General features: G+C 46.6%; 2 protein-coding genes across 14 annotated transcripts in view; both read left to right on the forward strand.

Annotated features, from left to right (window-relative positions):
- Positions 1–7181, forward strand: part of LOC141155033 (uncharacterized) — a 33015-nt gene extending 25834 nt beyond the window's left edge. Inside the window, exons 9-13 of the mRNA XM_073641649.1 lie at positions 1519–1601; positions 1694–1853; positions 2567–2672; positions 2781–2916; positions 5314–7181. Of these exons, the coding sequence (XP_073497750.1) occupies positions 1519–1601; positions 1694–1853; positions 2567–2672; positions 2781–2916; positions 5314–6257 (1429 nt within the window). The 3' untranslated portion in view covers positions 6258–7181. The remainder of the gene's footprint in view (positions 1–1518; positions 1602–1693; positions 1854–2566; positions 2673–2780; positions 2917–5313) is intronic.
- Positions 7182–7649: 468 nt separating this feature from the next.
- The window catches only part of RYR1 (ryanodine receptor 1), a 184423-nt gene continuing 168028 nt past the window's right edge, over positions 7650–24044 (forward strand). For all 13 annotated transcript variants that reach the window (XM_073641635.1, XM_073641639.1, XM_073641642.1 and 10 more), the window contains exon 1: positions 7650–7875. In XM_073641635.1, coding sequence (XP_073497736.1) covers positions 7828–7875 — 48 coding nt within the window. In that variant the 5' untranslated portion in view covers positions 7650–7827. The remainder of the gene's footprint in view (positions 7876–24044) is intronic.

The raw sequence follows: 24044 nt of genomic DNA on the forward strand, positions 1-24044 counted from the left end.
TGGGGCTTGTAGTGCAGTCGGGATGGCGCAGCAGGAGTAACTGACAGAGACAGGGGATTCACTTCAGTACCTTTTACTGGTGCGGATGTCAGGTATGGTCCAGGGTACTTGCTAGGAAGGGTGCACTTCAGGACTTCTCCCCAGTGAGCGGGTATAAGGCCTCCTGATCCGTGTCTCCCTCTCTCTAAGCTCCTGACCAGCCTGCAACTGGGCCTAGCTTCTGTGTCGTGCTGTTCCTTCACCTGTCGCTTGGTAGTAGGACCTTTTTCTGGCAACCACGATCCCCAGACATCGGGGCCTTCGTGGTTCCTAGTCCTGTCAAGGGTTTAGCTTCAGGTCGACCAGGGACTTGTAGTCCTCCTGGTATGCCGGTGATCCCTACTGGGTATAAAGGACCCTGTAGGCGCGGACCCGGTGTCCGGTTTGTATCTTGGGGTGAGCCTAAGATGCTCCTCTGCCCCCATAACTCCTCTCACTCTTCTTCTTGCCTCCGGCCCCGCTCTAGGCCCCCAGGGCTTCAGCACGTGCTTTAGGTCCTGGCTGGCCCTCAGCATAGCAGCTCACATGCTGCTTCTTCACTGATCTCTGTGCCAGCAACACACAGACTGCCTAACTCCACCCTCCAGTATATATATATCCCTAACAGGGCTCCCTCTGGTGGTATGAGGTGGAAGGGTGGAGGTGTCTGTTATGTAATGAGGGCCTCCTGTGGAGAAGTCCATTTATGCACCCTTTTGGGTCCTGTGGTACCTGTGAACAGCAGGGTGCCACATGATGTTCCCTTGTGAAGGCCCTTTCATGGCGTCACTCATGTGGTCTCCAGACCAATCTCCAAGACAAAAGCGGTACTTATCACTGAAGAGGATAGACCTCCATTCCAGTCTCCTTCTGGAGACCACATGGGCAACGTCATGAAAAGGCCATCAGGGAACATCACACTGGTCCTGCACCCGGGATCATGGTATGGGGTAGCATATATTTTATGGTTTAATCCCCCCCCCCCACACCCTCCAGTCTTCATATTGCTGACACTACTGTGAGCAGCCTGCGTGGCATAAACTTGCTACCATGGGCTGCAGCATTTCCAGACTTGTCTCCTATTGAACGCTTCTAGGACGTCATTGGTCGGTGATTACGCAGGAGCTGCCAGCTGCGGATCTTGATGACTTGTCTAAGTGCATTCAATACAGCAGAACATTCCTCAGCCTACCATTAATAACCTCATTGATGGCTGCTGAGGCTATAAGTGCGTGGATTTCTCCACATGGCGCTCATACTCCAGATTGAATACATCGAGATACTTAAAAAATGTAGTTTCCATCATTTGCAGACCAGTAACATGTCCATCCATCCTGTGACTTACAGGATTTCACAACTTTTCCTTTTGGCTGTTGCAATTTCAATGTTAAAGAATGTACAAAAGAAACTATACAAGTTTGGTATTGTCCTTTATCGTGCTGACCTAGAAAATCATGTTGGGTCACGTTGTGGTTTTTTTTTCTTTTTTTTTTTTTGTAGGAGATCTTTAATAGAGGCTGCAGATGGCAACTTATCCGGAGAAGAATCAACTGAGCCAATTTTGGCACCCTCTTCAATTGTAGGTCAGTGGTAAAGACTGCCACAAGCGCCACCACCGCGGATTTCTATCTCTAGAATACCAAATCATAGACTTTTTGTTACTGTCTCTCCTTAGAGGACACTGGAGGTGTTGAGGTATTTTCCGACTTCTCGCTAAGTCCTGGTAACTTTTTAGAACTAAGTCCTGGATCCCCCGCCATTCCGGCAACTCCAGAATCCTCTACAAGAGGAAAGCAATCGAGGGCTAAACGGAGAACCAGCAAACAAGTCAAGAGGTGAGAGAGATATTCATGGAGTCCAGTGTCCCATGGATGTAGCGCTATTAGTATTCAAGAAGTTATTTAATTTTTTCTTCACAAAGGATAATGTGCGGTGTGCTGACATCGCTCTTGGGCACCTTTTTGGGAACTTTTTTATTTTTTTTACTTAGTTCAAAATGTGTTTTGTTCTTTTTTTCTTTTTTGCAATTGTGTTTCATTAAATATCTTGCGCTATTTGTTTCCCTGTATGTTGCTGGCTGCAGAATGATTTAATTAAGAATCTACCAGTGAGCTTGTTGTGACTGAGATTTTGTAACCACAGATGGTGCGAATCGATTTGCTGATCCAGTGGCCAGTAATCTTTTACTGTTGGACGGGATCCCTGCAAACTGCCTCTTCCGTGGTGGCATCCATGGTTCTTCTCTTGATTGACTGGTATCATTGTTGTATTGTGACGCACAAGACATCCTGCAAGGCCGGCTAATCAAAAGAAGAGCTGCCGATGCTGGCAGGTAGAAGGCACTTAGTTTGGTTCCCATCCGTCTGCCGCTTGACTGTGTCCTGCGACTGGATGTTTATCATCTCTTTGCAACTCTTTTCTGTCTTTTTATAAGCTCCTCTGTGTTGATTTCTGACATCAACCTTGGGGCATATGGCAGTTTTTAGAGTTCAGGGTTATCAGTGTTTGTTTTTGCATAGTAATGTTAAAAATAAATCTGTACCTACAGGATATCATCTGGTCAAATCCCAATTTCTCCTGCCCACCTGGACAGAAAAGAAAAGGTCCGCACCTCTTTGAGGCTCTTCCATCGAACACGAGTAGTCAAGCAGCCGGTAAAAATGAATCCAATCATTAGTAGCCGTGTGCTCTAGTCCAAATATTTGTATACATTTTATTTAAGGTGTCCTTGATGGATTTTATTTTTTTTTATATTTGTTTAGACACCTGAGGGCAAGAGCATGGAGCCAAGTGGGTGGCATATGATGAAGAGGATGGTTGCTGAAGCTTTGGAGGGTCCAATTTTTAATGGAAAGGATTTTCGCATGTCCACATTTTCTCTAAAAGGGTCCAACACTGGTGGGTTTCTAAGATTTTGTGAGGGGCTCAGGGTGGTAATTGCGGCGAAGGGGCTGCTGTGTTCACACACCCTGGATCCCTGACGAAGATAAATGTCCCCATTCTCCTGTGCTGTGCGTGTGGTGTGTAACACTCGTGTTTCAGTCGCAGATCTGTACTGTCTTCGGTTCTTCCACCTCAGGAACCACCGCACACACATTCACAGACTTCCATTCCATTTTATAAAAAATAACTTTACTTGAACACTTGAAATCAACTTCATGCAGGATTGATCACATACTTTTCCAGGGTTACCGTCCGATGCACCGCACGTAATGGTGTTCACTGTCCATTTGTCCTGAGCTGTCCCTTCCATAGTCGACCTTCTTGGCCTATGAGACACTCTCAGCTCTACGAGTTCCGTACCATCTTCTCTGTACTATCTCCTGTCCGACTTCCCCTTCTGGGAAGATTTCTGAACACACACTTCTCTGTGGCTCCTGTGGACTGTAGGCCCTGAACATTAACCCTCCGTCAGGGGCAACTGATCTGACAGGCGCAGCTCACTTAGTTTCATTTCTCTATTTTCAGTGGTTTGTCTGGTTAGTGTTACTTTTCTGGTTAGTAAACATTTTTTTTTCCACCTGATTATGTGTATTCTCATTTATTACATTCCTATTAAGGTAACTGATCACTTTTAGAGCATAGAAATTTTTAAAAAAGGAAAATATAGCCAATTTTCTAGCCTGTGCCTGACAGGCGCAATGCCCCTAAACTCGTTATGAAACATATTGCCCCTGACGGAGGGTTAAGGAAATATCTGCTTCAGAGTTTGACTGATGTTTCCCTGCTGCTGGACAGACTGTGCCCCTGGTGCCCCCTGGACCTCCAACTGCTGCTCTCTCACATCTTTCCCTCTCACTAGAACTGCCTGTAATCAGGAAGTATCTCAGTTCTTCACTGAACCTGCTCCTCCCACACTGGAGCGGCTCCTAAACCCCTTAACTCTTTCCTAAATTACAGCTACATCTTCTCTAAGCTATAGTGCCCACCTCTACACTACTTCTTAATCTAATACTCTACCTGTGTGGCGGGCCTGAGGGTTCAGTCGCCACAGAGGTACTGCACCTCACCCAGAGGTGTGGTGTCTCCTTCTCTCAGGTAAGGAGGGAGTGCTGCACGGAACCCCTACACCTACATCCAACACTACACTGCTCCAGGCCGGCAGGAGGGGCAACATGCAGAGCGCAGCTGCTGAGCCCTGACCCTGGCTGGAGTGGGGGGAACCAGTAGTGGGTGTGGGTGGGGGGGGGGGGGGAAGTAGTTAGAGGGAGCACTTTGGTAGGAGTATAAAATAGGGAAGCCATCTTGGGGTGGTGGTCAGATAGTTTTGGAGAGCAGTTCAGAAGAACAGCTCGGAACAGTTCAGAAGAACAGTCTGGGAGCAGAGTCTCATTAGGAGCTCTGCTCCACAAGTAGGGCCAAGTCTGGAGGCCCAGGAGGGGAGCAGAGGAGGAAGGCTCCGTTCTAGGAAAGGATCCCAGGGAGTACGGCGCGTGCAGGACGGCACCCGTAGGCCCCGCATCTGTCAGAAGACAGAGGGATCGTAGCCTCATTCTAGTCTCTTGAGGGTCAAGCAAGTCTGTGTAACTCCGACGGACAAGAGGGACTTCAGAGTACCCGAACAGGATTGAGAGTGGGCAGCACAGAGCAAGAGGGAGAAAGACCAGTGTGAAGACGGTCAAAATAGGAACATGAGAAAGTGGGGTTCTGCCAGGTATTCCCAAGCTGCCTGAGGAAGGATTGAACCCCTGCCCGGTGAACGCAGCGCGATGCGGGAGTCCTTCTCCTGTACAGTGCACCTGTGGACTGTCTTAAGAACTGTGAGTAAAATCTCGGATGACTGCACTGTACTGCCTCCGTCCATCCTTTCATCGGCGCAACCCATTCTCTTTCACTTCACTGCCCTGAGGCCTGCTCCACCTGTGCGGAGCCGTCCCATCACCAGCTGCCCTAACATCTGCCTCAGAGGACTGTTGCAGCGCTGGTGATCCTCACCAGACACCACAGGTGGCGTCACGAACTTTCTAAAAATACCCCCCTTTTTGCACTGACCGCCCTGGGACACGGACCGGGCCAGCCACCGTGATATTTCCCGCCAATCGGCATCCAGAGGCCTGGCTGCCGGGTACCCCACGGCCCTGGGAGCGCGTCACCTGCACTAACCTATACTGACCCTGTAACTGACACATGAGACAGTTGGTGATAACACAATCTCACATATAAAACAGAATATACATAATGTGTATAAAGAGGGGAGAGGCACACGACCGTCCCCGTCACCCTCTTACAGCTTGATCTAGAGTTTGTCAAAAAATGTAATTGTTTTTATTTTCTTAAATTTTACTCTTTCTTCAGTTAATACTACAGATGATAAACCTTCATCTATCCAACATCCATCATCTCCTCCTTCACTGAGGTCCTCTCCTTCTTGGAAATCTCTAGGTGTCAACAGTGAAGACCTAGATGAGAAAAATTCTGGAAAGCAACGCAGAGTGTTACGCCGGTCACTGAGCATGCCAGAAAAAATAGATGATTGTGGCAAGTCCATAGAGGATGAAGAGGTGAAAGAACAGAATAGTTTCACCCTAAGTGATGAAGATAAATTAGAAGACCATGACCCTAACCACCTGGAAGAGAAAACATCTACTTTCAACAGTGGCCAACTCCCATTGGTGGACTGTTTAATCACGGAGAAATCTAATTCAATACAAAATCAGGTCTCCGTCACCGAACTTGGTGGTTTCCACCCTTCCGAGACCTTAAGAAGAAACAATGGTCATACATCCCAGTACCAAAGTGTACGGAAACTAGTCCTTAGTTTTCCTTGGGTCTCTAGTTCATCAGAAATGGATTCTCAGTTGAAAGATTGGGAACAGCTGACCACTCACACCATTAAACGCAAAGGGGCAAGAAGGTTTGGCCGTTCGCTTAGTCAGGAGAGCGGATTAAGATCAAATGAAGAGCGATGTCTACTGAAGAAAACAGATGAGCATTTAATGGACAACACTGCCGCCGTGAAAACGCTCAATGGCCGAAACAGGCAAGTCTTTGTCAGCCGTAAAAACATAACATTGAGCAACTGGGGGTCCCGTAGTCTGGATAGTGGATGCCAAAAATCAGTTGATGCAGTGCCGTTAAATACGGAAAACCCAGCTTTGGATGACCTTCAAAAATTGGACAAAGACATCCTAATTTTTACTAATGAGATTGACAAGGCAGGGAATAGATCAAGAGGTTCTCCTCCAAGCCCTCTCCATGGCACCAGGCTGGAACCCATTAGTGACGTCGAGGATTTGTAAGCTAGCAAGGTCAGGTCGGCAGCTCATGAATATTTAATTTCCATCAGTGAGTGAGGATAAGTGAATGTCATAGATACTTAGAAAAACTTTTTCTTTAAAAATGACTGACAAATATATTGGAGAAGAGAAATTCGATTAGATTGGTGTCTAGTCCGATCATTCGTCGCAACCGGTCTTCACTTCTGCACCCAGCGTCTTTGGCACCTCCTAGCTTTTACAAGGATGTATACATTATGACATTGCGGGGCCTAGTAAGCACCAGAGGTGCAAAAAATGCCAGGCACAGTAGTAAAGGCTGGCTACCATGGAGGACCGAAGTAGAAGCCGGACAAGGGCAGCACAAATCGAGTTGCTTATCCATCGTTTCCTTACTGAAGTGGCAGAGCTTGCTCCTTGGCACCAAGTTCTTAAAACAATTTCCACCATGCTTGGTTGGTCATTTGGTTATATTAAATATTAGACTGTGATGTAAATTGCCTTTTTAATTCCATTTTTGCTTTTAATTAATCTCTTGTTACTTTATTTCACATTTCAGTAATGCACACCTTCTATTTTTATTTTTTTTAGTAATCTGCAAACTTATTTACACCACCCATGGATTGTCTTAAAGTGCATAAATCATTCTTACATTCCGGTAAAAATAAAATATATAAAATGTTATAACTACTAGATCCTTCAGGGGCAGTATAAGACACATGGGTTATTTCTGTAAAAGCTTTCTCTGGAGTGTTCATTTAAGCAGTTAGTAGACGGTGGGATAGCAGCCATTTTTATTGAATTATTTATTTATCTGGCCTCATGAATGTTCTGATCCAATTTCGGAACAATTTTTCACCATCTTTCATTTGATTTTATACTTTTTCAGATTCACTTTGACTATCATTACCCAAAGTCTTTTCCAATCGTGACAACTTATTTAATGAAGTCCCCTTACTTCTATGCGAATTGACACCTTTTTTTTTTTTTTTTTTGTTCTATTTGACATTTTTGTGTTTTTCTTCTTTGTTCTTTTTTGTGTTGTTTTGTTGGATTGTCCATGTTCTCCACTTCCAATAAACTCTATTTTACTTGTAACTCGTCTTAGAAATTATTCAATCTAGTTTTTTTGCAGAATTACCTGGTTGTCTGTCTTTTTTTATTTTTTTTTATTGTGCTTTTAATTATTTGATTAATTCAGTAAAAATTTTTTTCAATTTTCCTCATATTTAAAATTTTTGCAATATATATATATATTTTTTTTTATCGCTTCGTAATTGCACTTCTTGCTGCGCTCTACCCTCCCTTTTTATTTTTTTTGCATCCGAGACCCTCCACCTCCCCACCATATGGACAATTCGGCTGGTGTTAACCTAGCCTTCTCCAATCAGGGAGTAGAGGAGGGGTGCACACGAGAGGCTGGCAGGATTTGTCTAGGTCTGTGCCTGTGTCATCTCTGTACACAGAGAGAGGAGAGCACTTCAGCCTCTCTCTCTCCCCCTTCTATTCACACGGATTACACTTCGGGCATCGTCACAAGCCGGCAACCCAGGAAGGGTCATCCTCTACAAGGCAAGAGGGTACCCAAAACATCATGGCCGAAGGAGGAGAGAGCGAGGATGAGATCCAGTTCCTCAGGACGGTGAGTGCTCAAGTGCAATAAGGCACAGACTTCTCCACGTTTTCTGTGAAGGAAAAAAAAAATTTTGCTAAATTTTTGCAAAAAGATTCAAAATATCCGCGCCCCCCACCCTTTACACGATCCCAATGATCGACTTCCTACGTAGAAGCTGAAGAGGTTAATTCACTGGAAGAAGGCGAAATCTATTCTTACACCTGTTGGACTCCAATCACTAGTGTGACAGGCTGTCCGGGGCTGACGCTCAGGAGGGAATGTGTGAGTGACGGCTACCGAAAGGGAAACATAGCTGGGGGGTGAGACTCCAGAACTACTTTAAGGAACAGAGTTGGGGGGGTGGGTTGGTGGAGGATAAGGGTTTCATGTAGCACTTAGAGAGTTAAATATCCCAGTTTTCTCCATTCATCAAATGACCATACGTAAAGGTTGGGTGGGGAGTCTTTTGGAGTCGGATTGCTAGCTCTTGGGTCTAGAATTTGCAACATTTTTACTGGATAATCTAAGTTTTCAATTGGTGTAATTTTTGAATAAGCGACCACTCGGAGAGGGGTAAAATTCAACTATCGTCCGGATGCATTGTAAAAATCTGACTTTTATATATGGCCTTCTGTTTTTTTTTTCAAGAGGTCTTGGATGGCATAAAGTACCATATAATGTTTCATCCTATCTATTTTCACAAAATGTGTGCCACAGTTGCCCATGAGGCTGTGTCTGGTGTTGCAGCTCAGTCCTATTTAGAGTGGGCTAAACCTGCAGTACCAAATACGGCCTGATGGGCAAGAGTGGTGCTGTTTCTGAAAAAAAAAAAAAAAGCTGTTTAATAATTAGTGATAAGCATTTGTAAAATGCCATTTTTAGACTTGTAGGTTGGAGGGGTGCCAGACTGGAGTGCTAAGGGCCCACCAGTAAGACTGAGGGCCCACTGTTCAGCAAAATGCAAACATTACATTGCCCTCATTTACAAATTTACCTCTGCTTCTACATCATATACTGGGTGGTTCGATAAAAGACTGAGATGTTGCCTTATCTGTACATAGTGAGCCACGTGTATTGTGCCAGCTACTGCTTGTATAGAGGAGTAGAGGGCCCACCAGGGGATTCACCTGTACACCCGTAGTCCAGTCAGAGTCTGGGTTGGAGTCCATACTCAGAAGGTTTATAGTAAATTGTATAGCTGTAGTGCCCCCTTGCTTCTAAATTATGGTCAATGCCAGTAACCTCAGATTAGGGACTTGCTTGTTGTGCAATTTCCTTAAAGGGACCCTGTCGGGACTATTTTTACTAATGAAAGAAGCTGGGTGTGTTTATGCATTCAATGCATGGTAACGCCCCCAATGCACTTCCAAGCTAATTTGCATGTGGCTTCAAAGTTTGATTTCTCTGCACTGGCACATCGGTTTACTAGAAGACTCGTATCCTTGTTATTGCTGTACTAGGACCTATACAGACATACCACTCCCTTCTAATATACTCATGAATAGTCAAGAAATGGTGAAACGGACAAACTTTCTAAGCTATGGTGATATTTCACTGGTCTCAAGTGTCTGTTATATGATCACGAGCCAGGTGCCAGTGCTGTGGTTCTTAGCCTGGGGTCAGCTGGCGCTGGTCCTGACCCGGGTGCCAAGTTTCCTTAATGCTATGACATCCTTAATGCTGTTGGTTTGCAATGGCTTCTGCAGCTGGTAAAACCCAGGGAGCCGCATCTATGGGAAACATACTGAACAACTGATTGGAGAAATTGTAGAAGTTTCCATCAACTTTTTATATTATTATTGGGCAGGTAGTAGACTGCTGCACGTCCTCTCCATAATGTGCATAGGGTCAATGAGACAACTGACAAGAATCAACCGCTCTACAGCACAGGATTTAATGTAATCTATGTACACAGCAACTGCACCAGAAGAATAGTGAGTGCAGCTCTGGAGTATAGTAATGTACAGTGGTGTGAAAGTGTTTTCCCCCTTCCTGACTTATTCTTTTGCATGTTTGTCACACTTAAATGTTTCAGATCACAAAACAAATGTAAATATTAGACAAATAACACAAGTTATCACAAAATGCAGTTTTTAAATGGAAGTCTTTTATTAAGGGGAAAAGAAATCCAAACCTACAGGGCCCTGTGTGAAAAAAGTGAGTTTCCCCTAAACCTAATAATTGCAGTTGTTGCTGCCAAAAGTGGCCCAACCAGTTAAGCGTTTGCAGTAACTAGTAATGAGACTTTTACAACAATCTGGAGGAATTTTGGCCACTCATCTTTGCCGAATTGTTGTAATTCAGCCACATTGGAGGATTTTCGAGCATGAACCGCCTTTTTAAGGTCATGCCACAGCATCTCAAATGGATTAAGGTCAGGACTTTGACTAGGCCACTCAAGTCTTAATTTTGTTTTTCTTAAGCCGTTCAGAGGTGGACTTGTTGGTGTGTTTTAGATCATTGTCCTGCTGCATAACCCAAGTACACTTCAGCTTGAGGTCACGGACAGATGGCCGGACATTGTCTTTTCAGGATTTTTTGGTAGACAACAGAATTCATGGTTCCATTTACCATAGCAAGTCTTCCAGGTCCTGAAGCAGCAAAACAGCCACAGACCATCACACTACCACCATATTTTACTGTTTGTATGATGTTCTATTTCTGAAATGCTGTGTTACTTCTATGCCAGATGTAATAGGACAAACACCTTCCAAAAAATTCAACTTTTGTCTCGTCAGTCCACAGTATTATCCCAAAAGTCTTGGCGATCATCAAGATGTTTTTTGGCAAAACTGAGACAAGCCTTTATGTTCTTTTTGCTCAGCAGTGGTTTTCATCTTGGAACTCTGGGCAAAAATGGCATGCATGGCAGTCTTTCTTATGGTAGAGTCATGAACACTGACCTTAACTGAGGTAAGTGAGGCCTGCAGTTTTTTGGATGTCGTTGTGGGGTCTTTTGTGACCTCTTGGATGAGTCGTGATTGCGCTCTTGGGGTAATTTTGGTCGGCCGGCCACTCCTCGGAAGGTTCACAACTGTTCCATTGTTTTTGCCATTTGTGGATAATGGCACTGACTGTGGTCCGCTGGAGTTCCATAGCTTTAGAAATGGCTTCATAACCTTTTCCAGACTAATAGATCTCAATTACTTTGTTTCTCATTTGTTCCTGAATTTTTTTGGATCGCAGCATGATGTCTAGCTTTTGAGGATCTTTTGGTCTACTTCACTTGTCAGGCAGATCCTATTTAAGTGATTTCTTAAATGAGAACAGATGAGGCAGTAATCAGGCCTGTGTGTGGGTAGGGAAATTGAACTCTGCTTCCCAATGATGTGATAAACCACAGTTAATGTATGTTTTAAGGTGGGGGGAGGAGGTTGTAGGTTTGGATTTCTTTTTCCCTTAATAATAAAGACCTTCTTGTAAAAACTGCATTTTGTGTTATCTTTATCTAATATTTAAACTTGTTTTTTGATTTGAAACATTTAAGTGTGACAAACATGCAAAAGAATAAGAAATCAGGAAGGGGGCAAACACTTTCACACCACTGTATGTACACATTGACTGCACCAGCAGAATAGTGAGTGGTGTTTTGGCCACGTTTTAAAGCACTGAGACTAGATGCAGGTAAAGCCGATACTAAGCTATGAGTAGGATTAGGACAGTATGGGGTTTCCAGCCTGTGTGAATTGGATGCTTCAAGAGTCTCACCTGTCCTTCCTGCATGGACTATTATTAGGCTTTGGCTTCTTGGTGACTGTCGAAATGAAGATCGCAACGTTGAACTGCACCATCGTTCCTGCTGATTGTCAGCGTAGTTGCATTGTGGCACGGGACATGACCGTTGCCAAAATCCTTGTGACTTTGCCATCATTGACTACTCCACCACACATAATGTACCTACTGCCTGTTACATTGTCCAATGTGGGGGCATTCTCCTGGGATTTCCTACGCTTGTTCCAACTAGAGATGAGCGTTGTTCTACTCGAACTGTTCGCCAATCTCAAATTCGAGCTGTTTTGGGCGGTGTTCGAGCCGTTCGTCGAACACGAACAATTTGAGAAAAATTCGGCTGTTCGAGGTTATGTTCGATAACTGTTCGTGCACCAAAATCATAACTGGATTTTTTCTCAGTAATGATGAAAATTAATGTTAATACGCAGTTTGAGTGTACAGCGGGGTGGGGGGAGGGGCAGGGGATGAATCTCTGCAGGAATAATGAAAATCTTCATTTTTTTTTCTCTTTCCCGCATTTACAGTGGGGAGGTGCAATCGGTCAGCCTATCAGCAGCGCACACACGGAGCGAAGTGCTTTTTTTCACACAAGCAAGGGCATGTGTGATTGGCAGTGTATGTCACATGTCCTTGCCCTATAAGACCAAGCCATTTTCCCCGTCGCCACCATTTTCTCACTGCTGCAGCTGCGTGTTAGACGGCACCGCTGTTGCTGTGTGCGCTATACCTTGTTAATTTCAAGCCAATTTTCGCACAAATATACAGATAGCTTGGGAGTAGGGAATAGTTGTGATTGCAGTCCTTTTAAGGACTAGGTTACAGCATTTCCTACGACTTTTATCAGGCAGGTCTGTGCTCTTAAATAGATAGGTTGTGGGAGTAAAGACTAATTGTAATTGGAGTCCTTTTCAGGACTAGGTTACATCAGTTCCTATCAGTTTTTGCCAGGCAGGTCTGTGCCAGTGCTGTGCAAGTTTTTTTCACAGCATTTGGCTGAATCTAGCAAAGCTAATCCTTTTTGGCCTATTGCAGAGTGTGTTAGTCAGTGGAGTAGCCTATCTGTGTTGCAAGATATACCACCTGTGTATAGAATACCAATTTTTTTACTGCACCTAGTGAAGTAAAATCTTTTGGGCATAGCATCATTCTATTAGTCCATCTATACTGACCTCCATCAGGTTGCAAACTGAATATAATTTTTTTCTGCATCTAGCTCTGAAAAAATATTGGGCTTCTAGCTGTGTGTGGGTCTTGTTCTATTAATCCATCTATACTGACCTCCATCAGGTTGCAAACTGCATATAATTTTTTTCTGCATCTAGCTCTGAAAAAATATTGGGCTTCTAGCTGTGTGTGGGTCGTGTTCTATTAATCCATCTATACTGACCTCCATCAGGTTGCAAACTGAATATAATTTTTTTCTGCATCTAGCTCTGAAAAAATATTGGGCTTCTAGCTGTGTGTGGGTCTTGTTCTATTAATCCATCTATACAGACCTCCATCAGGTTGCAAACTGAATATAATTTTTTTCTGCATCTAGCTCTGAAAAAATATTGGGCTTCTAGCTGTGTGTGGGTCTTGTTCTATTAATCCATCTATACTGACCTCCATCAGGTTGCAAACTGAATATAATTTTTTTCTGCATCTAGCTCTGAAAAAATATTTGGCCTTCTAGCAGTGTGTGGGACTTGTTCTATTAGTCCACCTATACTGACCTCCATCAGGTTGCAAACTGAATATATTTTTTTCTGCATCTACCTCTGAAAAAATATTGGGCTTCTAGCTGTGTGTGGGACTTGTTGTATTAGTCCATCTATACTGACCTCCATCAGGTTGCAAATTGAATATAATTTTTTTCTGCATCTAACCCAGCCAATAGTTTTGGCCTAATACCACAGTTTGGCCACTCAGCTCTGCTCGGTTACCATCCATTGTTTTTTTGTGCAAACAACTCCAGAGTTGTGAATTAGTTAACCACCAAAATGAGTGGAAAAAGGCCTGCTGCTGGTGGAAAGGGGAATAGGCGTGTTGGGAAGGGGAAAAAAGGTTGTGTCCGTGGGGTAGGTGTTAAAGCAACAGTAACCTCTGCAGAAGAAAGACCATCTTCCAGCCAAACTAAAATGTCTACTTCTTTTAGCGGACAATGTGATAAGATCCCTTTCTTACGGCCACGCCAATCGCTACAAATTCCAGATGAGGCACAAAAACAGCAGGTGCTTCAACGGATATCAAGTGCTCCTTTAAGTGGGCTCTCCTCCACATGAACTTCAACATCACAAATACTCCAGTCCTCAAAGGTGTCACCCAAATCGCACTTGCTTCCTCACAGCTCCCAAATCTCCAGCTGCCCGTCTGAGTATGAGGTAGAACAGATGGTTGAGTCTGCAGAGCTGTTTACTCATACTATAGCCTGGGAATCAGAGGTCGGCTCCAGCGCTTCTGTGAATCCAGACTAGGAAATGATCTGCACTGATGCCCAGAATCTTTATGAGTCGGATCCAGGACCAGACGCAGAAGGTTCTGACCATAATGTAGACCCTCATTCCCAAACTGTAACTCCTGTTGGTGGAGACAATGAGGAAGACGATGATAAGACTCAAATACCTGATTGGAGCGACAACTTTAGTTTTTTGTCAGGGCAGGAACAGGTTGGCTCTGAGGACGACGGGTGTGATAACACACAGGATGATGATGATGAGGTCGGAGATCCCACTTACTGTCAACCCACAGTCAGCCAAGAGATGAGGTCAGCAGAGGAGGTGGAGGAAGATGCTAGTGACGACGAGGTCAGGTTGCGCCTTCCTGGACAGAGACGTAGTACTGGAAGCACGTCAACAACTGCATCCTCAAACACAACTCTGCCTCTCACCACAAGTCGTGGTGGCTCTTCAGGTCGCATGGGTGCTAAGCCTTGCATAGCCTGGGCATTTTTTCAGATCGATAAAGATGACCCAACTCGTGTTATCTGTAACATTTGTCAGCAAAAGCTAAGTAGAGGCCAAAAAATACATAGTTTGAGTACTTCATGCATGAACCGGCACATGGACATGAAGCATAAGTTGCAGTGGGAAGCTCAGTGTGCTACAATGCGGCCTAGCCGGCCGGGCCAACCACCGTCTGCCATATCTTGTGCATCCGCGGCCTCTTCATCCTCTGTGACTGGGGGGACAGCAGTCACACCTGTTTTGGGGCGCAGACCTGCCACCTCTTTACCCGCAACAGCCAGCGTGATTGGCAGGTCATCATTTTCTTTGGAGGTGGGAACACCAGCTGGTGTTGAGCGCTGTCCGACATCGATAGCACCACCTTTGGATCAAGGCAACCTAACATGTCCGCCTGCATCTTCCTCACAGACCGGCAGTTTGCAGGGGACACCCTTATCAACCCCGTCTAAGCACAATAGCCAGCCCTCGGTCCCTCAGATGTGGACAAGTAAAAGACCATTTCCTCCTAGCCATGAGAAAGCTAAGAGGTTGAATTTCACCATCTGCAAGCTCTTGGCTACAGAAATGCTGCCTTTCCGCCTGGTGGACACAGAGGATTTTCGAGACCTTATGTCCGTCGCAGTGCCCCAGTACCAGATGCCCAGTCGGCACTACTTCTCAAAGAAAGGTGTGCCTGCGCTCCACCAGCATGTCGCACACAACATCACCGCTTCTTTGAGAAACTCTGTGTGTGACAGGGTGCATTTCACCACAGACACTTGGACGAGTAGGCATGGACAGGGGCGTTACATGTCGCTGACTGGGCACTGGGTAACTATGGTGACAGCAGGACAAGGGGCTGCTGTCCAAGTCTTGCCGTCCCCACGAGTTGTGCGTCAATCCTCTTTATGTCAAAGTTCCTCCACTGCTTCTGCCTCCTCAACCTCCTCTCGGTCTTCCACCTGCACCCAAAGCCTGTCTGGTCATGCCACAAGCTTTCTAACTGCGCAGAAGGGATCCTGCACACCTCCTTACTATGCTGGCAGTAGGGCTCAACGTCATCAGGCGGTTTTTACATTGAAATGTCTGGGAAATGTGAGTCACACAGCTGAGGAGTTGTGGTCAGCTCTGGAGAACCAATTTCATGAATGGTTGTCTCCACTGGACCTGAAACCAGGGAAGGCCGTGTGCGACAATGCTGCAAACCTGGGTGCGGCCCTTCGCCGGGGCAATGTCACACACGTGCCTTGTATGGCTCACGTGTTGAACCTGGTTGTCCAGCAATTTTTAGCCCACTATCCCAGACTAGATGGCCTTCTGCAGAGGGCACGGTCGCTGTGTGCTCACTTCCGCCGTTCGCATCCCGCAGCTCAGCGACTTACATCTCTACAGAAGTCGTTGGGCCTGCCACTTCACCGGCTAAAATGCGATGTGCCTACCCGGTGGAATTCAACTCTGCACATGTTACAGCGACTGTGGCAGCACCGACAAGCCCTGGTGCAATACGTTCTGACGTATAGCCTGGGCCAACGAGATTCAGAGGTGGGGCAAATCACGCTGGAGGAGTGGTCTCAGATCAGGGACCTATGCACCCTTCTGCACAGTTTTGAAATGGCGACGAAGATGTTTAGTGCTGACGATGCCATTATCAGCATGACTATTCCGGTGATTTACATGCTGGAGCACATGTTAAACATAATTCGGAGTCAGGTGGTGGCACAAGAGGAGGTGGAGGAAGTAGAGGAGGAGGAGTTGTATGCGGAAGGGCTAACATCTGCAAGGTCCAGACGGTCGGCAGCACCAAGGCGGCAGGCATGTGAGGGTGGGGGAGATGGTTTTACCAGGGCGCATGGTAGCAGCCAAACTAGTGAGGAAGGTGCAGGAGCCCAGGAAGAAGTGGAGGACGAACTGATGGAAGACTCATCAGATGAGGGAGACCTTGATCACATTTCTGTTGTGCGAGGTTGGGGGGAGAGGACAGAGGAAGGAAGCATGATTGTTACCTCGCCACCAACACAACAGGGACTTGGTGATCCTGGATGCGCAACACACATGAGTGCCTTCTTGCTGCACTACCTGCAACATGACCCTCGAATTGTGAGAATTAGAAATAATCCTGACTACTGGGTTGCCACACTGTTAGATCCCCGGTACAAAAGTAAATTTGCAGAAATTATTCCTGCCATAGAAAGGGATGCACGCATGCAGGAGTATCAGCAGAGACTGTTGCAGAATCTTACATGTGCTTTTCCACAAAATACCAGTGGTGCACGTAGTGAATCTCACAGTTCCAACTTGCCAACCGTGGGACCGTCAAGTGTTCAGCACTCAAACCGTAACAGAACCACAGTATCTGCTGGTAACATCAATTTTGCGGAATCATTTCACCACTTTTTTAGCCCGTCCTTTGCAAGGCCACAGGAGACAAGAAGTCTGACACATAGTCAACGCCTAGAGACGATGGTACAGGAGTATCTCCAAGTAAACATTGAAGCCACGACTGTGTCACTGGACCCTTGCTCTTTTTGGGCTTCCAATCTGGATAAATGGCCGGATCTAGCCACTTACGCCTTGGAGATCTTGTCATGCCCCGCAGCCAGCGTTCTGTCTGAACGTGTGTTCAGCGCTGCTGGTGGTGTGCTGACAGATAAGCGCACGCGGCTCTCCACTGATAATGTAGACAGACTCACGTTCATAAAGATGAACAAATCATGGATCCGAAACGACTTTTCTACCCCTGTGTCATCCTGGGGAGAGTAAAAGCTTGATGATTGGTTAAAATCACCCTACCAACCGTTTTAAGCTTTCAAATTACTAATCATGTTTATCTGTATCTTGACTGGAAAATAATTTGGGCTTTGTAGCAGTGTGCAGCACTGATCCTATTAGGCCATCTATACTAAGCTCCACCAGATTTAAAATTTAAAATAATTTTTAGCTGCATCTAGCCCGGAAAATAATTTTGGGGCTCCGAGATGCGCAAGACACATAAGTGCCTTCTTGCTGCACTACCTGCAGCATGACCCTCATATTGTCAGAATTCGAAGTAATCATGACTACTGGGTTGCCACACTCTTAGATCCCCCAAACTTTTCGATCAACCTTTTCATTTTAATAAAGACCAAAAAAATGGTCATTTTTGAAATTATAAGCATTAGCAGGTTGTTAGAAACTGAAATCAAACAGTTTTCAACTCAAAACTTTATTCTAGGTGCTGTTACATTTTCACATAGGACCCCTTGTTCGAAAGGAGCTTCTGAACTCTCTCGTCCATTGAATTTGTCAGGTTTTGGATGGTTTCTGCTTCAATTGTTTTGCATGAGGACAGAATACCCTCCCAGAGCTGTTGCTTAGATGTGAACTGCCTCCCGCCATCATAGACACTCCTTTTAATGATGCTCCAAAGGTTCTGGATGGGGTAGAGGTCAGGGGAGCATGGGGGTCACACCATAAGTTTGTCCCCTTTTATGCCCATATCAGCCAGAGATGCAGATGTTTTATGTGCAGCATGAGATGGTGCATTATCATGCAGAAAAATGATCTTGCTGTGAAATACACGGTTCTTCTTCTTGAACCATGGCAGGAAGTGCTGTTTGAGAAAATCCACATACATTATGGAGTTCATCTTTAGCGCCTTCAGGGATCCTAAAGGGGCCGACAATCTCTCTCCCCATGATTCCAGCCCAAAACATTACTCCACCTCCTCCTTGTTGGCGCTGTAGCCGTGTTTGCGTGGGGTGTCCATCAACCAGCCATCCTCCACTCCATCCATCTGGACCATCGAGCGCTGCACGGCATTCATCCGTGAACAAAACTGTTTTGAAATCAGTCTTCATGTAATGTTTGGCCCACTGGAGCCGTTTCTGCTTGTGTGAAGTGGATAGAGGAGGTCGACAGGATGGCGTATGCACAGCTGCAAACCTCTGAAGGACCCTGCATCTTGTTGTTCGGGGGACGTTGGAGGCACAAGCAGCTTCAAAAACTTGTCTGCTGCTATGACAAGGCTTTTTGGCCGCTGCTCTTTCAACCTGACGTAATTGCCTGTAGGAAAGAGTCCTCAATTTGCCCTTATCAGCACGCACACGTGTGTACTGTGAATCAGCTACATACTTCTTGATTGCCAAGACACTTCATCCTGATCATCGCACAATGTTGATTGTAGTCATGCCTTGACCTAAACACTCCACAATTTGTTGCTTCTCAGCAGCCGACACATCCTTTTTCTTTCCCATTTTGGCAGAAAATGTAGGCTGCTTAATAATGTGGGACAGCCTTCTTAAGTAGTCTTGCCTTTCATTGGACACACCTGCCAAACTAATTAGCACAGGTGTCTGCAATTGCTTACAGTGATATAAAGAGCCCTGACACACATCACCATCAATGAGTTTAACTAACAAACAAACAAATTCTTCCCTTATCACTCCTAAACACTTTTTGCATAATAATTTGGAACGCAGTGTACATGTGCTTTTCCACAAAACACCAGCGGTTCACGTAGTGAATCTTACAGTTCTAACTTGCCAACCGTGGTCTGTATGGAGTTGTTCAATAAAGGGCCCAAAATTAAGATAACATAGATGGGAGAGGTCTCTATGAATAGGAATTCCTAAGTATTTGATACCCTGTGAGGGACAGGCAAAGGGAAAGTTGGACTGGATGGAATCCTATATGGATTTGGGGAGGGAGACATCGAGGGCCTCAGACTTCGCTGCATTGATTTTAAAATTTTACCATGTAACAAAGTGATCTATTTCAGCCATAACAGCAGGGATGGATATATGTGATTGAGTGATATATACTAGGACATCATCAGCAAATAGAGAGCACTTGTACTCGATGCCTCCCACCTCAATCCACCTAATATTGGGGTTATGGCGAATTGATGAGAGCAGGTGCTCCGTCACTAGGATGTATAAGAGAGGGGACAGAGAACATCCCTGCCTTGTCCCATTGGTGATTGTGAAAGGTGATGAAAATGTTCTGACGCGCCCCCTGGGCCTTGGGACACCCGGAGCCGGACCCTTTTTGGTGGATGCTGGTGGTTGTAGTCTCCGTGGCGGCAACCCGGTTCCGTGGCTCAGGGCGGTCAAACCAGTGGCGGAACTATTTATGTGGTTTTGATGTTTAAATGTCCGACTACGCCACCCGTGGATTGCGGTCAGAGTGAACCGCCGCTCCAGGGCAGACCGCTGAGGCTGGTGTTGTAGGTGCAGCAGAGCGTAGCATAACTCCCCACGGGAGGAGTATAGCCTCAGGACAGTGTATGCGGAGGATGGGGGTGATGGTGCAGGGCAGCAGCAGTAATGACACGGAGTCAGTGATGCAGTCCAGGGCCTTTACTCACAGTTCTTATTATCCAGACCACGTCTGCAGGTAACGGCTGCCCACGTCGTACTGTGCTCACCAGGTGAGGGGCTCAGACAACTCCCAGATAACTTTGGAGCACTTCACAGGACCCCCTTTGTGTGTCCTTTGTCTGGCCTTTCTTACCAACACTTCTGTCCGGCTGCCTCGGGCCTCCTCTTGGTAAACTTGGCGCCAGTTTCCCTGACCCTATGTGGTGCCTTCCTAGTGGGTGTAGCGAGGGGCTGCGCCACATAAAATGTCAGAGCCTCCGGTTTCTAGCTGAGGGTCGTTTCCTGCCTCCACTAGTTCGGGGACCGGTCTCCCCCTTTGGCCTGACCCCTCCACGCAGGTGGATTCGGGCGTGCGGTGGCGACTCGCCCGTCCGCACCCCTGGGATCCCTTCATTCCTCGTTCCTGGAGCCTTCTCCACTCCTCTTCCTTCCTTCTCCCTCTTCCAGGCCTGGGCCTCTGTTACTAGGCCCGCCTCCGGAGCAGAGCTCATGCAGAGCCCCTGCTCCCTGCTACTTCTGCTCAGACTTCTCTGCACTGAACTAAGATGGTGCCCACCTTTTATACTCCCTTCTCAATGCACCCAGGAACTGCTTCCTCCCTGCTCCTGCACTACAGGGTTCCCCTTCCTCAGTGTTCCCTCCCCCCACTCCAGCCAGGGACAGGGACTGTCGTGCCCATCTCAGGGGCATATTGGTCGCCCTGCCCCACGGCAATGTGGTGTAATGCATGCAGGTGTCGGGTCCTGATCCACACTCCATCCTTACCTGAGAGTGAGATATCACACCTCTGGGTGAGGTGCAATACGTCTGTAGCAACCGAGCCCTCAGGGTGCTACAGTTCCATTTATCTTCAGCCTAGGTGACGTATTGCGATACAGGGCCGTGATTTTGGCTATAAAAGGGTCCCCTAGACCCCTACCCCAAGCTTTTTAAGAGAATCATATATGGCGTGCCAGGAGACTCTAAAATTTTTAACTGCATCTAGACCAGGAAATACTTTGTGCCTAGTAGCAGTGTCTGCTAGTCAGCGGATTATCCCGGCTGTTAAGCAAGCTACACCACCTGTAGTTTAGACACTTAATTTTTTCAAAGGAAATGATTCGGGACCATGGGATACTTAGTGAAGAGCATCAGGAGGCACCCCAAGGCATAGGGGCTGGGACTGGCAGTAGGATGCCTTGCGGTGGACAGCCGAGCTCGATTCTTATAAAAGCTTTTTAACTGCAGCAGCTTTAGTGGACGCTACTGGAGCTGGAATTACGCGGCTGCTGGCATGAGACTTGCCCTCCAATAGATCCTTGTAAATGGATTTAAAGTGTATTCATTCAAATTAGAAAGACAATTTAAATTAAAAAGCTTAGAGCTGCCTCTGTAGCACCCTGAGGATTCGGCTGCTACAGGGGTATTGCACCTCAACCCAGAGGTGTGATATTCCACTCCCGGGTAAGGATGGAGTGTGGAACTGAGCTCGGTAGGCTGCATGCACTACATACATCCCATTTCCGAGGAACAGGCCGACGGTACTCCCACTTAGAAATGTGCAGGTACGACCGAGTCTGTTCCTGGCTGGAGTGGGAGGGGGGTGGTACATCCCAAGTAGTGTAGGGGCAGATAGGGGGAGCAGCCTGGGTAAAGATAGGAGCTCATTGGGTGCTGGTCACCTGAGCTCACACATAGAGGGTGTATATAAGGTGGGCACCATCAAAGAACAGGGTCAGTCTGTCAGAGTAAGAAGCAGAGGAGCAGAGCAGCCCAAGAGAGAGAGAGGAGAAAGAAAGAGAGACCCAGAGGGGGAAGCAGAAGAGAGGACTCTAAGACCCCAAATCCAATCCACGGGTGAAGAGTCGGCATCAGGGTACCGGAACCCAAGCTGGTGGGGGCAAAAACACACCCCAGCCAGAGACCGGAGGCCGTGGGCAGCGTCTGCAACGGCCACCCACCATATCCACCACGAAGGCATACCACGTGGAGGGTCAGGGAACCCAAGGCCAAGGGTCTCCCAACAGAAGGCCCGAGGGAGCTGGACCTGGGTGGATCAATAGTGGGGACGGCCAGAGAAAGGACAGAAGGAGAGCTCAGGGTCACGCTCCGGACTCGCTTGGGGGTTGGCTGGATCCAGGACCTGGTGGATGCAGCACGGCTCGGGTGGTCACTTGAAGCTGGAGTGACCGGAACATCAGCAGTGAGTAAATACCCTTAACTGCATAACCCGACTCTGTCTTCCTTTCACACCTATGCTGCACCACCACAACCCCCATCCTCTGCACCTGACCCCCTGAGGCTATACCCCACCCGTTGGGGGTTATACCATCACAAGCTGCACCTATACCATCAGCCTCAGCGGACCCTGCTGCAGCGGCGGCCATAGTGACCGCAATACAACGGGTGGCGTAGTCGACAATAAAGAACTTAATAACATCTGTAGGACTGCCACATACAACTGAGTTTGACACCCTGGGCACGGACCGGGTCACAGCCACTCGGAAGACTACAACCCCCATCTGATCCGGCTCCGGATATTCCCCCTAAAAGAATATGGCCCAGGGGGCGCGTCACCTCCACCACAGGGGGGCTCGCTCGACCCACCAGCGGACAGGCACCAGTATTGGGAGAGGGGGGCTGGCCGTCAGGGTTCACCGCGGCTCTGGCACAAACCCGGCGACACGGAGGTGGCACGGGCAGGAGCGGACTGGCCGTGTCGGCTTCTCACTTTTTGGATTTTAGAAGGGCATGACATGCCTATATCTGTGTCTCCCCCTCCTTTTACTCCTCCACCTCTTTTATTTTCGCATGACTATATGTACTTGTCACTTTTCCATGTGTTAGTTGTGTCTTCTGAGCAGTTTGTCAGCTTTTGGACACCTTTGAAGGTGTTTTCTATGTGTTTCTATGTGTTTTTGTTTGCCTGCCATTGTTTTTAACTGTGTTCGAAGGTGTTCAACGAACAGTTCGGCGAACACACGGGTGTTCGACGAACCGAACCGAACTCGAACACTACGGGGGTGGCTCAACACTAGTTCCAACCTCTGAGACTCCAGGGCACTGAGTATCTGGATTCTGGGAGGTTTGGGTGAGGTCCCAGAGATTTCCAGATTCTTCCAGGACGTTTCTCTTTTTCATTTTTTTTCTTCTTATATACAGGAGCCTCTTGAGTGTATTCTAGGAGATTTGGACTATGTGGATTTTTAGCAATTGTGCCATCTTTCAATAGTTGGGAAAACCTCTTAGACTATGTTCACACAGAGGTTTTTTGAGTTTTTCAAATATAAACACTGCAGGAAATGCTCCATTTTTTGGGGGGAAGCTTTCTTTTTTTACTTTCCTGAAGTTCTGTAACAGTTTTTCTCTCAGAAGGGGTCTGTCACCGCCAAAAAAAGCTAATAAAGCCACTTATTCAGTTATGTAGGGAACAAAGTCCCTATAAAAATCATACCTAAAGTATGGATTTGCCAATGAAGGGCTGTGGTGCATCCTTGGTCTGGTCAAGGTCTCAGGGCACCATTACGCCCCCTCAATTTGCATACAGAGCATTGTCATATTTTGACTTGTGGTGCACTCTAAAACTGTATTCTCATAGTATCATTGCCGGCTCTCATCCCTGGCTCCTGTCTGCTGTACCGGTCCTCAATTACACTGTGTGCCGCTGTAGAGTGCGCTGTCAATCAAAATATGACAATTTAAATTGATGGGGCGTAATGGTGACCTGAGCTCTTCCATACAAAAGCGTTTTTTTAATTTTTTTTTAAATGGCAAAAAAATCGAATTCCTTTTAAATATCTGTATAAGTGGCTTAGACAGCTTTATGAAGGTGACAGACCCCCTTATTGAAGCGTTCCTTCGAGCCTTTTGCCTCGACAGTGCTTGGAATCCCTGGTGGATCTCTTCCAAATATGTGACATGCACTTCTCTTGTGTGGTGTTGTTGGAGTTTTTTTTTTTTAATCTGTGTTAACATGGCCTTATAGTAATCAAATTCATCTGGATTGGTGGTGTTCGAGCACTGAAATACTCTCGCTTGTGCGCTCCTTCGCCCGGCTCAGATAATTCACTTACGGGGATTCGAGCACCTTGTGATACTCGGCATTGCTCGCTATGCCATCGAGCACCCCGATGATCGAATATCGAGTACCCCTGTGCTTGCTCGCCCATCACTAATCAGGGTGTCCATGAACAGTACAACACTG

The sequence above is a fragment of the Phyllobates terribilis genome, unplaced genomic scaffold (assembly GCF_046119375.1).
Source record: "Phyllobates terribilis strain yellow unplaced genomic scaffold, ASM4611937v1 Scaffold_7__3_contigs__length_470593459, whole genome shotgun sequence".
Lineage (NCBI taxonomy): Eukaryota > Metazoa > Chordata > Amphibia > Anura > Dendrobatidae > Phyllobates > Phyllobates terribilis.